At 32.1% G+C, this 13,169-nt stretch overlaps 1 protein-coding gene and 1 pseudogene across 3 annotated transcripts in view; one reads left to right on the top strand and one right to left on the bottom strand.

Annotated features, from left to right (window-relative positions):
* Positions 1-588: 588 nt before the first annotated feature.
* The window catches only part of CCAR1 (cell division cycle and apoptosis regulator 1), a 56,818-nt gene continuing 44,237 nt past the window's right edge, over positions 589-13,169 (bottom strand). For all 3 annotated transcript variants that reach the window (XM_077125093.1, XM_077125094.1, XM_077125095.1), the window contains exons 17-25: positions 10,228-10,419; positions 7,144-7,383; positions 6,714-6,825; positions 4,070-4,152; positions 3,608-3,754; positions 2,645-2,765; positions 2,360-2,545; positions 1,674-1,879; positions 589-931 (exon numbers count right to left, since the gene is read on the bottom strand). In XM_077125093.1, the coding sequence (XP_076981208.1) occupies positions 872-931; positions 1,674-1,879; positions 2,360-2,545; positions 2,645-2,765; positions 3,608-3,754; positions 4,070-4,152; positions 6,714-6,825; positions 7,144-7,383; positions 10,228-10,419 (1,347 nt within the window). In that variant the 3' untranslated portion in view covers positions 589-871. The remainder of the gene's footprint in view (positions 932-1,673; positions 1,880-2,359; positions 2,546-2,644; positions 2,766-3,607; positions 3,755-4,069; positions 4,153-6,713; positions 6,826-7,143; positions 7,384-10,227; positions 10,420-13,169) is intronic.
* Positions 10,556-10,895, top strand: LOC143653811 (large ribosomal subunit protein eL30 pseudogene; annotated as a pseudogene).

Consider the following 13,169-nt stretch of genomic DNA (forward strand, 5'->3'; position numbering starts at 1 on the left):
TTTAGAGTATCACCTATTTCCTACCTTTTTTAAGAGTCAATCAACTCAAGCATCCACTAAAATTCTGAAGGAACTACACAGATTAATTTTAAAACATTATTTTTAATTAAAGAAGGCTTAATTTAAGACATCATACTGACATCTACTGACCTAGCACTAAACTGTACATTTGCCATACACTGCATTAAATTAAAAAAACCCTGAAAATTAAAAGTAATATAGGTGCTATTCTGGGAAAGTGGAACAATTAATTGAAAGCAGTGTCATTAACATCTGAATACTTGATTTTATGTAAAGCCTAATATATACAATAATGATGACAGTTGTCTATTGCTTTCTTTATGTATTATCTTTCAGATAAACTGACTTTTGAATAAATGCTTTTAGAGACTGATAAAGGGGAATTTTTGATGGCAAGTAAAAAAATTTTCCGGTTCAAAAATTCAGCAAAGTGCTATTTTGTGTTTATATTACAATTGTAAAAGGTAGATTAAAAAACTAAAGATCTAATAATAATCTATAAATAAAATTAAACTTCTCTAGACATTTTAATAAAAGACATTTGGTAATTAAATACTACTGTCAGTTAAATTGATGAACTTTATTGGGGTTAAAACTATAACAAAGTTCATCCTAAAACATTTTGCAATGCAAAATTATTTCACTCAAGGAGTGTTTAATAATCTGAATGCTAGGAATTACAAGCAATTTCCAAAAACAGAGATTCTCACATTCATAAAACTTTATACATCTTTTGAACTAACAGATATTTATACTACTAAAGTCACACATGCATCACTTTCAAACATTCTTGTATCATGATTTTATATTACATTATTTAACACCATCTCTCATCACTACATGTATTTTATTATACACTTGCTCCATTCTCTTTGGATTTCTGATCTTTGTCTTCATTCTTCATATTATCCTATAAAAGACAAGGAAAAAGTACACTTTATTAGATTCTCTGAAATCTAACTTTAAAAATAATAAACAAAGGTCAGTAAACAGAAATATTCCAGATAGCCCATTCATTATTATATATGGAAAGTCAACCATGAAAGAAATCTCTCTCTCAATTCTATGCAGCCTGGCTTCTTATATTTAAAAAAAAACATCTGAATCCTAAGAAATCAGAGGTTCTTAGGAATAACAGTAGTAGTATATTCCTCTCACTGCAGATTCCTCACTCTTCTTGTCTTCTGAATGAGACTGGAATGTAGAAGATCTCTCAATCATTAAGTTAACTTAAAAATGACACCGAGTCACCAGATTTATTCCAATAACAAAGAACAGTAATGAATTTTGACAGCTTGGTACCCAAAGAGATTTCCTGCAAAAACTCTGCCCAAGAATAAATGGATTTTAAAAAGAAGTAAACGTTTTTATCTTTTTGAAGGTCAAACGTACTGTCTAGTTCAGATAGAAATGTAATACAAACTTGCTTTTACAAGTCTGTACATATGAACCATATTAAAATTGCAATTAAGCTCTAAAGAAATACAATCTTTTGGGAAGCACTAAACTCATGAACGACAAAATACTACCACCATAACTTGCTTCTTTTAGAAAAACGACTAGGAACTTAGCAACATTAAAATATACTAAAAATGCCACAAATACATTAACATATTGAAACTATGAAAATGTTAAAATTACAAATGAACAACCTTCTTGAGAACACTGTGGATTTCATCCATTACTGTGGATAAATTTCTGATTGTCTTATTCAGTTGGTCTTCAAATTGCAAATTCACGGTTTCTGAAATTGTTAAGTTTTCCTGTAACTGACTAAGGTCCTTTTTAACTTCTCTGAGTTCACCAGAGAGGCTTTTGTTAGAATTCTCCAAATTTAGTATGGTTTTTTCATCTTCATCTGTTCAAAAAAATACAAAATTCATTATTATTTTTTTCCCCTAAAATTTCCAATTTAACTTTAAGGTTAAAAACACTTAGGCTAATAAAACTCCTTAAAATGGCTATAAACATCTACTTTTTTAGTTAAAAAGCACACTGCGATACTCATTTCATTCAGTTTTCAACAAAGCATTATTTCTAAACTAAAGTTCCGTTTTAAGATGACTGTATAGACAAAAGAAAGTATCAGAAACTGCTGAAAGCTATGTGAAGAGAACTGAGAAGGATACAACTGAACCACACAGGAACCTGAGAATGCACATGAAGACTAAGACTAATTTTCATAAAGCTAAAGCAATTTTATAACCTGAAATAGAAATGGTCAAAAAGTAAAGTTACATATGTGATTAGACTAAAAAACAAAACATATTTATGTGTACGTATACATATATATCCCAACAGTGTTAAAAGTACTGATACATCCAATGTTGCTCCATACCTGTTTTTTCTTCTAGTAACTGCAACTTCTGCTCTACTTCAGCTCTTACTTTTTCACTCTTTTCCAATTTTTGCAAGAGGCTTCCTACATCTACCATTGCACCATTGTACACAATGAGGCCAACATTTTCTTCCATATCCTTGGATTCCTGTTTCACTGTTGGTGTTGGAAGTAATAACCTGTTTCCTATAACATAAATGACCCCATATTTCAGTAAATTATTTTTTTCTACATTTAGTAAATACATTAATAAAAATGCAATACTTTTAAATAATATGCTCAAACCTAGCATATCTTCCTGCAATGCTTCAGACTCTTCATGGTTTTCTTCATCTTTTGAGGTGTCTGTTAATTTTCGATAGAAGCAAGATTCACGGAGTACTACTTTATTAAGAAGCTTCTTTACCTGTTATGCAAGCAAGTATAAAATTAAAAAAGATGAAAATAATTTCTGATTCTCCTAGAACTATTTTCTCATTTGCCTAATGCTGACATATGATGAAAGCAACTGTTTTCAAACTATGTTTCATAATATTCTGGGTTTCCAGGTAGGGCCTTAAAAGGTCAAAAAGGGGCAAAGCAGGAGTCTCAGGTATCCTCTCCCACTAAGAACAGCTGTCCTTTTAATGTTCTTCTACATAAATCTAAAATCCAAGGTACCATTTGGGGGGGGGAAAGTGTAATATTGAAAGAAATACACATACATTAAAATATATGTACCTGGATGTTTATTACAGCATAGTTTAAAAAATTCCAAAACATGGAAAACAGTCAGCAATATGGAATTAGTTACGTCAATTATGGACCATTTATTCTACGGAATAGCATGTGGCCATAAAAATAATGAAGTAGGTCTCTACTGTCATGGTAAAATGTTCACAATATACACTGCTAAATGAAAAACATTGCCAATCGCTACGTATAGAATGATTTTTTTTTGTTTATTAAGATAAAGGGACTATCATATATCTAAGTTGCTTAGGAAAACGACCTAGAAGGCTAAACAATGCATAGGTCTGAAAAGGAGAACTGGAGGAAGAGGGAGAGGGGACTTTAATATTTTCACTTTATACATTTTAGGATTGCTTAACTGTTCTAATTAGCCTATATTGTGATTTGTATTTAAAAAAAAGAGCCAAGAGATTAAAAAGTAAACTGAGCACCAATATGGAATTAAATACATTATTCTACTCTTTTCAAAAGTTACTAAAAATGCTTTTCACTTTAAATATTCACAAGATAAATTACCTGAGCCCGAGAAAGATGTAGTCCAAGAGTATAAAGTATTTCTTCCAAATCTTTTTCAAGCAGGTAACCACAATGGCTTTGATCAAAATAAACAAAAGCCATCAATAGATCCCTGTTAACTGTGATCATTTGAGTCTTTTCTTTTTCCTAAGAAAACGCAGCAGAAAAAGATAATGCAAAAATTTTTACCTCTGAAAAAGGAGAAATTGAGAATGTGTTTACATAACAGCAATAACTTGAAAAGATCTTTGCATCATCTTAGCCAAAATGAACTGACGTGGTGCATGTGCATGGGATAAAGGAATCAAGTTATACTGGTTACATGACATAGTTATAGATACTAAAAACACTGACTGAATTTTGCTCTTAGCAAAATTAAGGACTAAAAACTTGCATGATTGTGTTATACCTAATAATAAATTTGGGATAAAGCAATTAGGGAATACAGTAATCAATTAATACCTTATCTTTAGAGGGCCTCTCCTTGCAATATCTGTTGATATCTCTTTTGTCATCTCGTTTGTTCAGTTCTTCCTCATCCCGATCTGTAAAATAAATATAACAGCACACACACACACAAATCATTAATACAGGCATTTTCAACTACTGCAGAAAATGAAACTACTTGTGAAAACAGTTTTCAAAAGATGAACAGCAAGTAAATATATAAGTAACAATAAACTAAACTGAGGGAATTGTTTAGATGTTATAAGAAATTTAATTTCAAGGTTAAAGAAGAAATTTATTAAGTGACTACAAGAGGGGGAAAAATAAATAAAATCAACTTTACTGAATCAATTAAAAGGATTTAATTCCATAAATATTTAGAGAACATATTCTGATAAGTAAAAAATGGTCTCACTATTTGTCTGGTATTCTGATTATTAATAAGATTCAATAATATGTTTTCATTTTTTAAATCACCAATTCCACCTTTTCATTGCAAAAGAGTAGTCTCTAGAAAACTTCATAGAATAGATGAACTAAAAAGTTTGAAAAACAAATGATAAAACCATGATTACAGAAGCAAGCAAAATTGGAAAAACCAAGAAACTAAAAAAAGTACACTAATTTTCTACCACTCTATTTGGCTTTTCAGTTTATGATATTCACTAAAATGTAAATATTTAGATATCTAGACTATTCTAAGAACTCGGAACATAATCAGCAAGGAAAACAGAAAGATTCCTCTCTTTCTTATATAAGAGTTTACATTCAAGTGGGGGAACATAGATAATAAACAAAATAAGCAAACTGTATAGGATATACTATTAACCATAATGGCATAGTTTCCTGTAAGTCCCACAGAAAGTAAGAAAAATTACAGCAGGGTAAGGAGGGACCAGGAATGTGTGTTCGACTGGGGGAAACACAATTTTAAATAGGTTGGGGCGCAGAGTAGAACTCACTGAGAAAGTAATACTTGAGCAGTAGATAAGTATCAGAGGGTCAGGAAGGTGAGATCCTGGGAAAGTGCCTACAGGCTTACTCATGGGTTCAATCAGGCCAGGGCGGCTGAGGTATGAGGAGTTAAGGCAGAAGTGTAGTAGGAGATGAAATTAGAGATGTGACATGGTATGGTCCTTAGATCATTGCAAATACTTTGACTTATCCTCTAAGCAAAATGGGGAGCCAGTGGAAGGATTTAAAGATTAATGCAATCACTTACATATTACAAAGATTATTCTGGTAACTGTATGGGAGAGCCAGTTAGGAAACTGTTAAAAAGTCTAAGCAAGAGACAGTTTGGCTTGGATTGGGGTAGATTGGTAGAACTGATGAGAAGTGGGATGTGAGTAAAATAAAAAAGGACAATGAAATTGCATCAAATGAAAATGAGTTTGGAAGGCTGAGGATGAAGGGGATTTCTTTTGTTTTTGTTTGGTGAAGGAAGATATATAAATCAGGAATTCATTTTTAGACATGTTCATTTTGATTTGTGTGTTTGATAATTAACCGAAGATGTTAAGTAGGCAAGTGAATGTGGGAGACTGGTAGAGAGGTCTAATTCAAGATATAAATTTGAGAATTTTTAGTATAAAATTTCTCTCTTAAGTGAAATAATACTGGTATATGCTTATTATTTTATTGCTACTGAGATATTTGGGCAATTAAAACTAAATAGTAGAACTAAACTATATAGTATATGATATTAATAGATAGTTATTATGAGGTCACTGCTAAATTTCCTTAGGTGTGATTATGGAATTGTGGTTAGTTAAGAGTATGCCCTTATTCTTAGCAGGCTGAAGAATTCTTACTTTCAAGTGGATAAGAAACACACATATACATAAAGAAATAAAACAAAACAGGCAAACTATTAACACTTATAGAGCCAACACTGTTAGATACATGGATGTCCACTGGATGAGTCTTCCAACTTCTCTGCATGTTTGAATATTTTTCTTAATGAGAACAAAGATAAAACGCTATGGTAGAAGTCAGAAAAATTAGAGACAAACAGATATGCCTTAAGTAATAATAATCCTCACAGATGAGCAATTTTTAAGATCTTTTGGTTTTACTCATCTTGAGAAAAAAAAGCCACAAATCTACAGAGAGATTAATAGGTACTTTCAGACTGACATTTGCTTTAACTGGTCAGAATAACTATTGTAAAATATTTTATATAATATCCCTACTGGCAAAGGTGTGTTTTTAACTTGGGTGAAAGGTACAGGAGTGTTGATTATCCTAAGTGTTTAAACCCTACAAACACATTATATGTGTTCTTTATAGTCTTCATATTAATAAAAAAAAGGTGACCAAAGTAAATACAGTTTCAAATTAAATTGTTCTCCGTAACATCTGGACTAGTATACCTTTTATGACACAGTTTAATTAGCAGTCCAGGGGAATTTTCTTCCTCAAGGTGGGTAAGAATTAATTACATATAGGACATATACGTTAATAATAAATGCCCTAAAACATTATCTTCTCACGTAAAAATTAATAAAATCACAATTACTTAATAAAATCAGATTCTCACTAGAAGAAAATTTTAGATTCTCAATAACAAATATAAAAATTACAGATTACAGTGATTCAGTCAGCAAACATGTATTTTTAATCCTAAAGAGAAATAAGTAAATTTGAATGATCATACCATCTTCTTCATCCTCAGCTTCTTCAGCTTCCATTGGATCATATTCATCTTGATTATTATCTTCTTCAGTTTCATCATCGTCTTTAGAATCATCTTTTCTTTTATCTTCTTTCTGTAATTTAAAATGCCTTACAAAAGCCATCTCACTAATCATTAAATGACTAAACCAGAAAACACTTTAAATTCATTAAACATACTTGAAATAATTTGCAAATTTAAAGTTTCTTTTAAAAGTAACATACTCTATGAATGAACTCCCAGAAAACTAATTGTATATGTTTATATAGACTTAATCTTAAAGATTCAAATTCCTAACAGTTTGAGCTTTAAATTTTACTACAATGTTGGAATTCAGTGTTATCTGTGTTAAATCCAGGTATTAACTGAAAAATTTTAAACTAGCTTGCTGGTCATGGAAATAATTACAGACCTTCCTTTCATCTCTATCTTCTTTTTTATCTTTATCATCGCCTGATTTTCTCCGTTTTGGTTTTGGCTCCTCAGTTTCATCATCTCTTTCTTCTTTTTTATCTTTTCTCTCATCTTTTTTGCTTTTCTTATCCTTTTCTTTTTTGTCCTCTTTTTCAGGAAGAGATACTAATGATTTATATATTCTGACACCAAAATCTCTTTGAAGCATTTCATTGAAAAGTTCTGCAAACAATGAAACCTACAAAAAGATACCAAGACCAACAAAGCCAACTTTAAGAGAATACTGGATACATGCAGCACTCAGTAATTCATCAAATAAAAGCTTGACACATTTAACAATTATGTGCAATTACAATTTAAAATAGTTGATTATCAATACTGATGAGGAGCTTCAAATTCTCAAAAAAAAAAACCTTCTGAAGATATAAACATGTTCAGTAAAGTTTTAGTTAAACATAAAAGTTAATAACCCTCCAGCCAACACAACAAGCAATCTCACCCCCTCCCCTGTCTACGTGGGACATGACTCCCAGGGGTGTGGACCTTCCTGGCAACATGGGACAGAAATCCTAGAATGAGCTCAGACTCAGCATCGAGGGATTGAGAAAAACTCTAGAATGAGCTGAAACTGAGCATCAAGGGATTGAGAAAAGCTTCTGGACCAAAAGGGGGAAGAGGGAAATGAGACAAAGTATCAATGGCTGAGAGATTCCAAACAGAGTGGAGAGGTTATCCTGGAGGTTATTCTTACGCATTAAGTAGATACCACCTTGTTATTCAAGATGTAAGAGACAGGCAGGAGGGAACTGCCTGAAAATGTAGAGCTGTGTTCCAGTAGCCATGTTTCTTGAAGATGACTGAATAATGATATAGCTTTTACAATGTGCCTGTGTGATTGTGAAAACCTTGTGTCTGATGCTCCTTTTATCTACCTTGTCAACAGACGAATAGAATATATGGAACAAAAATAAATAACAGAGGGAACAAATGTTAAAATAAATTCAGTTTGAAATGCTAGTGAGCAATGAAAAGGAGGGGTAAGGGGTATGATAGGTATAATCTTTTTTTTTCTGTTTTCGTTTTCTTTTTCTATTGTCTTTTTATTTCTTTTTCTGAATGGATGCAAATGTTCTAAGAAATGATGAATATGCAACTAAGTGATGATATTGTGAATTACTGATTATCTATGTTAATTTTTATTTCATTTGTTAATTTTTAATTAATAAAAAAGTTAATAACCCTATTGTAGAAAATTTGTAAATGAGTAGTAGAAAATAAAGGATTTCCCCTATCCTAAGACAGTTACCAAGTTTCATGATTCATTTACTCAACAAATTTTTATCAAATGCCTAATATGTACCAAAGACAAGTTCTGCTTTAGGCACTGGAAATACAGCAGTGAAGAAAGTAGAGAAAAACCCCTGCTCTTGTAGAGCTAATAAACTAGAAGGGAGGAGTAGGAAATAACCAAAAAAATATCAAAGGATAAGGAGTAAATAAAGTAACAAGAGAGAGCAATCATGGACCTCCTTGATCACGTGATATTTGAAAAATCAGTGAGGGAAATAATTCAAAACCCTGAGTAGGAAACAGAAATTGCTACTATGCTGGCCTCCATGAGAAATGGATCTAAAATGATATGCTAATTCTGCTGTGTGTGTGTGTATAAATATAAAGCTATATTAGGTTTAAAGAACAGGATCCTGTTGCTTTCAACAGATTCTATTTTCTTTAAGTTCATGCTCATATTTATACATTTAAAATAGAAAAAAATCTACTATAAGTAAAACAACCTTGAAGATATTGAAAATTCCACATTCTCTTAACCATTGATGTAAACTAAACAAATATCCAATTTGTGTAAGTGAATGAAGAGGCTTATCATTTCCCTAGAGTTTTCTATGTTCTATTCTTAGCAATAGAAAGCAGCAATTATAATGTCTTAGGTTGAAAGTATGGAATAGTAACTACAAGAGCAGAATGAATTCTATAAGCACTAAAATTCTAATGTTAAATTGAAATGAGACTTAATCAAGGGGATATGTTAGATGAGGAAAAACAAAAAGATTGCTACATTAGCAAAAGGACTGTTTCTCAAATCCCTTTGTCTCTTTTCACCAGAGAAGCATAATTTGAGATCCTCTTAATAGCATTAGACACTCAGTGTATTTCTTATAAAGCAGTACAGATAGCACCAAAGACTATTTTTTCATTTACTTATTTCTTGAGTCACTACTCTATGGAAGTTACTATTAGGAGCCACTTAAATTTAAGACAACTGCTAATATAATTAAAGTAAAATCAAATATCATCTAACATTTAACATCATTTGGTTACTGGGACTATTAATATATTAAAAAATAGAAAATTTTAATACTTGTAATATGTTTATAACAAGTTTAGAAACATGCACTTCATATTTTATAATTGCCTCTATATTTTGTTTATAAAGATCTCTTTTCAAGGCACTTTTCTTCATTTTCATCTTCCCACTGGGTAGACAATGAGCCCCTGGGTCAATGACTGATCTTTACAACATAATTAAAAAAAATAAAATATTGTGAGATATGTTGATTAGATACAATAACTGAGCATGACTATGATTTTAGATATTATGATTTTGAACAGGGTACTACAAAATTATTTGATACTTTAAAATAGTTTACATCTCTGAAGAACGAAGCATTCATTCACTTACAGATAAAAAAATTCAACTGTTTTCAAAAATGACATAACTATAAAGCAGCTCTAAAATAATGGTACAAAGAATGATGCATGTTGAAAAGATAAACATCAGATATCCTGATAAAAAGAACACATCATTAATTATGAAGCATTTTAGGAAAAAAAATAACCAAACATGAATAAGTAAGGCTTAGACCCAACTAACACTTAACAGGAAACACAGAAGACTGAGGAACATTTAAAACAAACCAAGAAATGTAACCTGAATCTGTAGGAAACTTTATAAGAACACAACAAAGCAAAAGAGATGAAAGAGGTCACACAAAGAGATTTAAGAGATAATCAATCATATGTGAATCTTATTTGCAACCTAATTCAAACAAACTGAAAACATTACCTCGAATGAATGCTCTTTGTTATCCTCTAATCTGTAATCCAAAAGTACACTCAAAGACATGATACTACAATCAAATTTGCCACTTTTTGCAGCCCAATTTGGATGTACAATTATGGCTGGTTCATCAGGCAAAATATATCTTCTTTCCCGACGCTGGCGTTCCATTTCCTCTTGACGTTTTCTTTCTTCTTCCTAGATATTTGAAATTTTAAATCATGGTTAAGCACTGTGTACAGTATATGTATATATATAATGTACACAAACAGCTATTCCTTGTCATTCTGGCAGCTGTTCTTGACTGCGGTTTTCCTACACCTAAGGTAGGAAGATGGTGGCCACAAGGAAGATGAAAAAGTCACTGGAGTGAATTAACTCTAACCTCCAATTTGTTAGGAGAAGTGGAACGTATGTGCTGAAATACAAGTAGACTCTGAAGATGATCAGGCAAGGGAAAGATAAATGTCATCCTGCCCAGCCTTGAGGATATACAAAATAGAGTACACTATGCCATCATGACCAAAATTGGTGTTCCATCACCACAGTGGCAATTAATATTGAATTGAGGAACAGTATGCAGAAAATACTACCAAGCATGCACAATGGCTATCACTGATCCAGGTGATTCTGATATCATTAGAAGCCTGCCAGAACAGACTGGCAAAAAGTAACTCAATAAAACTTTTCCTTAATAAAGTCAGCCAGAGTTTGCTTTTAAAAAAAGAAGTATGAACAAATTAATTAAAAATGAAAAAAACCAAAAAAAGTAAAAATTAGAACATTAAAAAGAAGTACACCAAATAAAAACAAAGCATAGTTTTCAGATCTTTCTGAATTCTCACAGTGAGAAAGTGCAATTTGGATACTAAAACCAAAACCCACAGACAAAACAAAACTAGGTGACATAGTGTTTCCCAAAACCCCAGTATACCAGGGGGTGGGAAAAAGAATCACAAGAGATGTAAGATCTATGTATTACTGGCATCTGTGTGTGGAAAAACAAAAGGAAATAAAGAGCTTCTGGCAGACCTGAGAACAGGAAAACCCTTGTGAAACCAACCGGTATTCACTGGAAAGTACAGCAGGTCAATTGAAGAAATAGCAGCTGAAACTAGGTAAGCAATCCCTCCTCTACCCCCTACCCATGGCTGCCACTGCAACAACAATGAATGAATACAAGGGGTCCATGATAAGTTCTGAAAAACAGTCTAGCACCATGAACTCAGAAAACTGATTTACTAGGGCTTCTTTCAGCAAGGGCCTCATACAAAGGAGAAACTGTTGGAAGTAGAATCAATATTGAACAGGACAGGGACAACAGAGATAGAAAGAGAAGGGTCAGATAAAACAAAAGAGGGCAACAGAGTCATGAAATCTCAAAGGTGGTTGTGTTTTTCTGCAGAACAAGAAAACAGAGTTCTGTGAATGAGAAAAGCTATTTGATTCAAACTTCCTCATAATAAAATTTTAGGCAAATTAAATTAACCTAAGAATGAGCAACAGAAAAATAGTGAGGTCAAATCCCATTCAAAGTCACTGTAAAAAGAGAACAAGAAACAAAATCATGTTCCTACAAACAAATGCCAGCAGGCCAGAAACAACACTGTTACAAGACAGATAAAAAATTTAAATATTTCAAAATGTGCTAAGAGATTGTTATAAGGCACAAAAAAACAATATAAGAATTTTAAAATAAAAAATAAGGTGACAGGATTAGAGAAAGGAATAAATAATTTCAGGAATTAAAGACTAAACTAGAAGGAATATAAAAGCAAATAAGCTCAATAAATAATGCTTTAAGAGAACACAAGGTAGGGTGAGCCACAGTGGTTCAGCAGGGGGAATTCTCACCCGCCATGCCAGAGACCCGGGTTCGATTTCCAGTGCCTGTCCACAAAATAAAAAGAGAACACAAGGTAAAGAGGAAAAGTTAAAAAGAAAGGAAGAGAAAAAGAATTAAAGAAAAACTGAATATTGAATTTTTAACTGAACATTGAATAAGGATGGCAAAGAAGGTCTAAAATGTAGTTAACAGGAGTCCCTGAAGAAGACAAAAGGAATGAAACAATTATTTAAAAATACGTAATTTAAGAAAATTTTCCTGACAAAAAAATAAAAGACCTGTAACTACATACTGAAAGAGTATGTCAAGTTTCTAATTATATTAACCCAGAATTATCAAAACCAAACCACATTTCTAACAAATTTTAAAATCTGTGTATCTAGGCAAAAACAGCAATTTGACCTTTAGCACAAAGAATGTCATCAGTTTTTGAAAGCAAAACAACGCCAGAAGAAAACAGAGTGCCATGATTAAGATATTCAAGAAAAAGAAGTATGAGCCTATGATTTTATATCCAGCAGAAGTGACTTTCAAGGATAAAGGGGATAGACAATCTGTTAACTTGCAAGAACTGCAGAAATATTGCTCCATGAGCTTTTTCTGAGGAAGCTACTAGAGATGAGCTTCAGAAAACCAAAACAATTAGAGAAATACTGACATATAGACTAGTGCTAAGCATTAAATATACACATGTTGAAGCAAGATTAACAGATGATTACAAGCACAAAGACATAACAATCATAACTATTTATGCACTGGACCAGAATGCTCCAAAATACATGCGGCAAACACTGAAAAGAGAAATAGACATGTCTACCATAATAGTTGGAGACTTCAATTCACCACTCTCATCAACGGACAGAACATCTAGACAGAGGATCAATAAAAAAAACAGAGAATCTGAATAATACAATAAATGAGCTAGACTTTAACAGACATTTATAGAACATTATACCCTACAACAGCAGGATACACCTTTCTCTCAAGTGCTCATGGACCATTCTCAAGGACAGACCATATGCTGGGTCCCAAAGCAAGTCTCAATAAATTTAAAAAGATTTAAAATCATACAAACACTTTCTCAGATCATAAAGGAATGAAG

This window comes from Tamandua tetradactyla, chromosome 13, assembly GCF_023851605.1.
Source record: "Tamandua tetradactyla isolate mTamTet1 chromosome 13, mTamTet1.pri, whole genome shotgun sequence".
NCBI classification, from domain to species: Eukaryota; Metazoa; Chordata; class Mammalia; order Pilosa; family Myrmecophagidae; genus Tamandua; species Tamandua tetradactyla.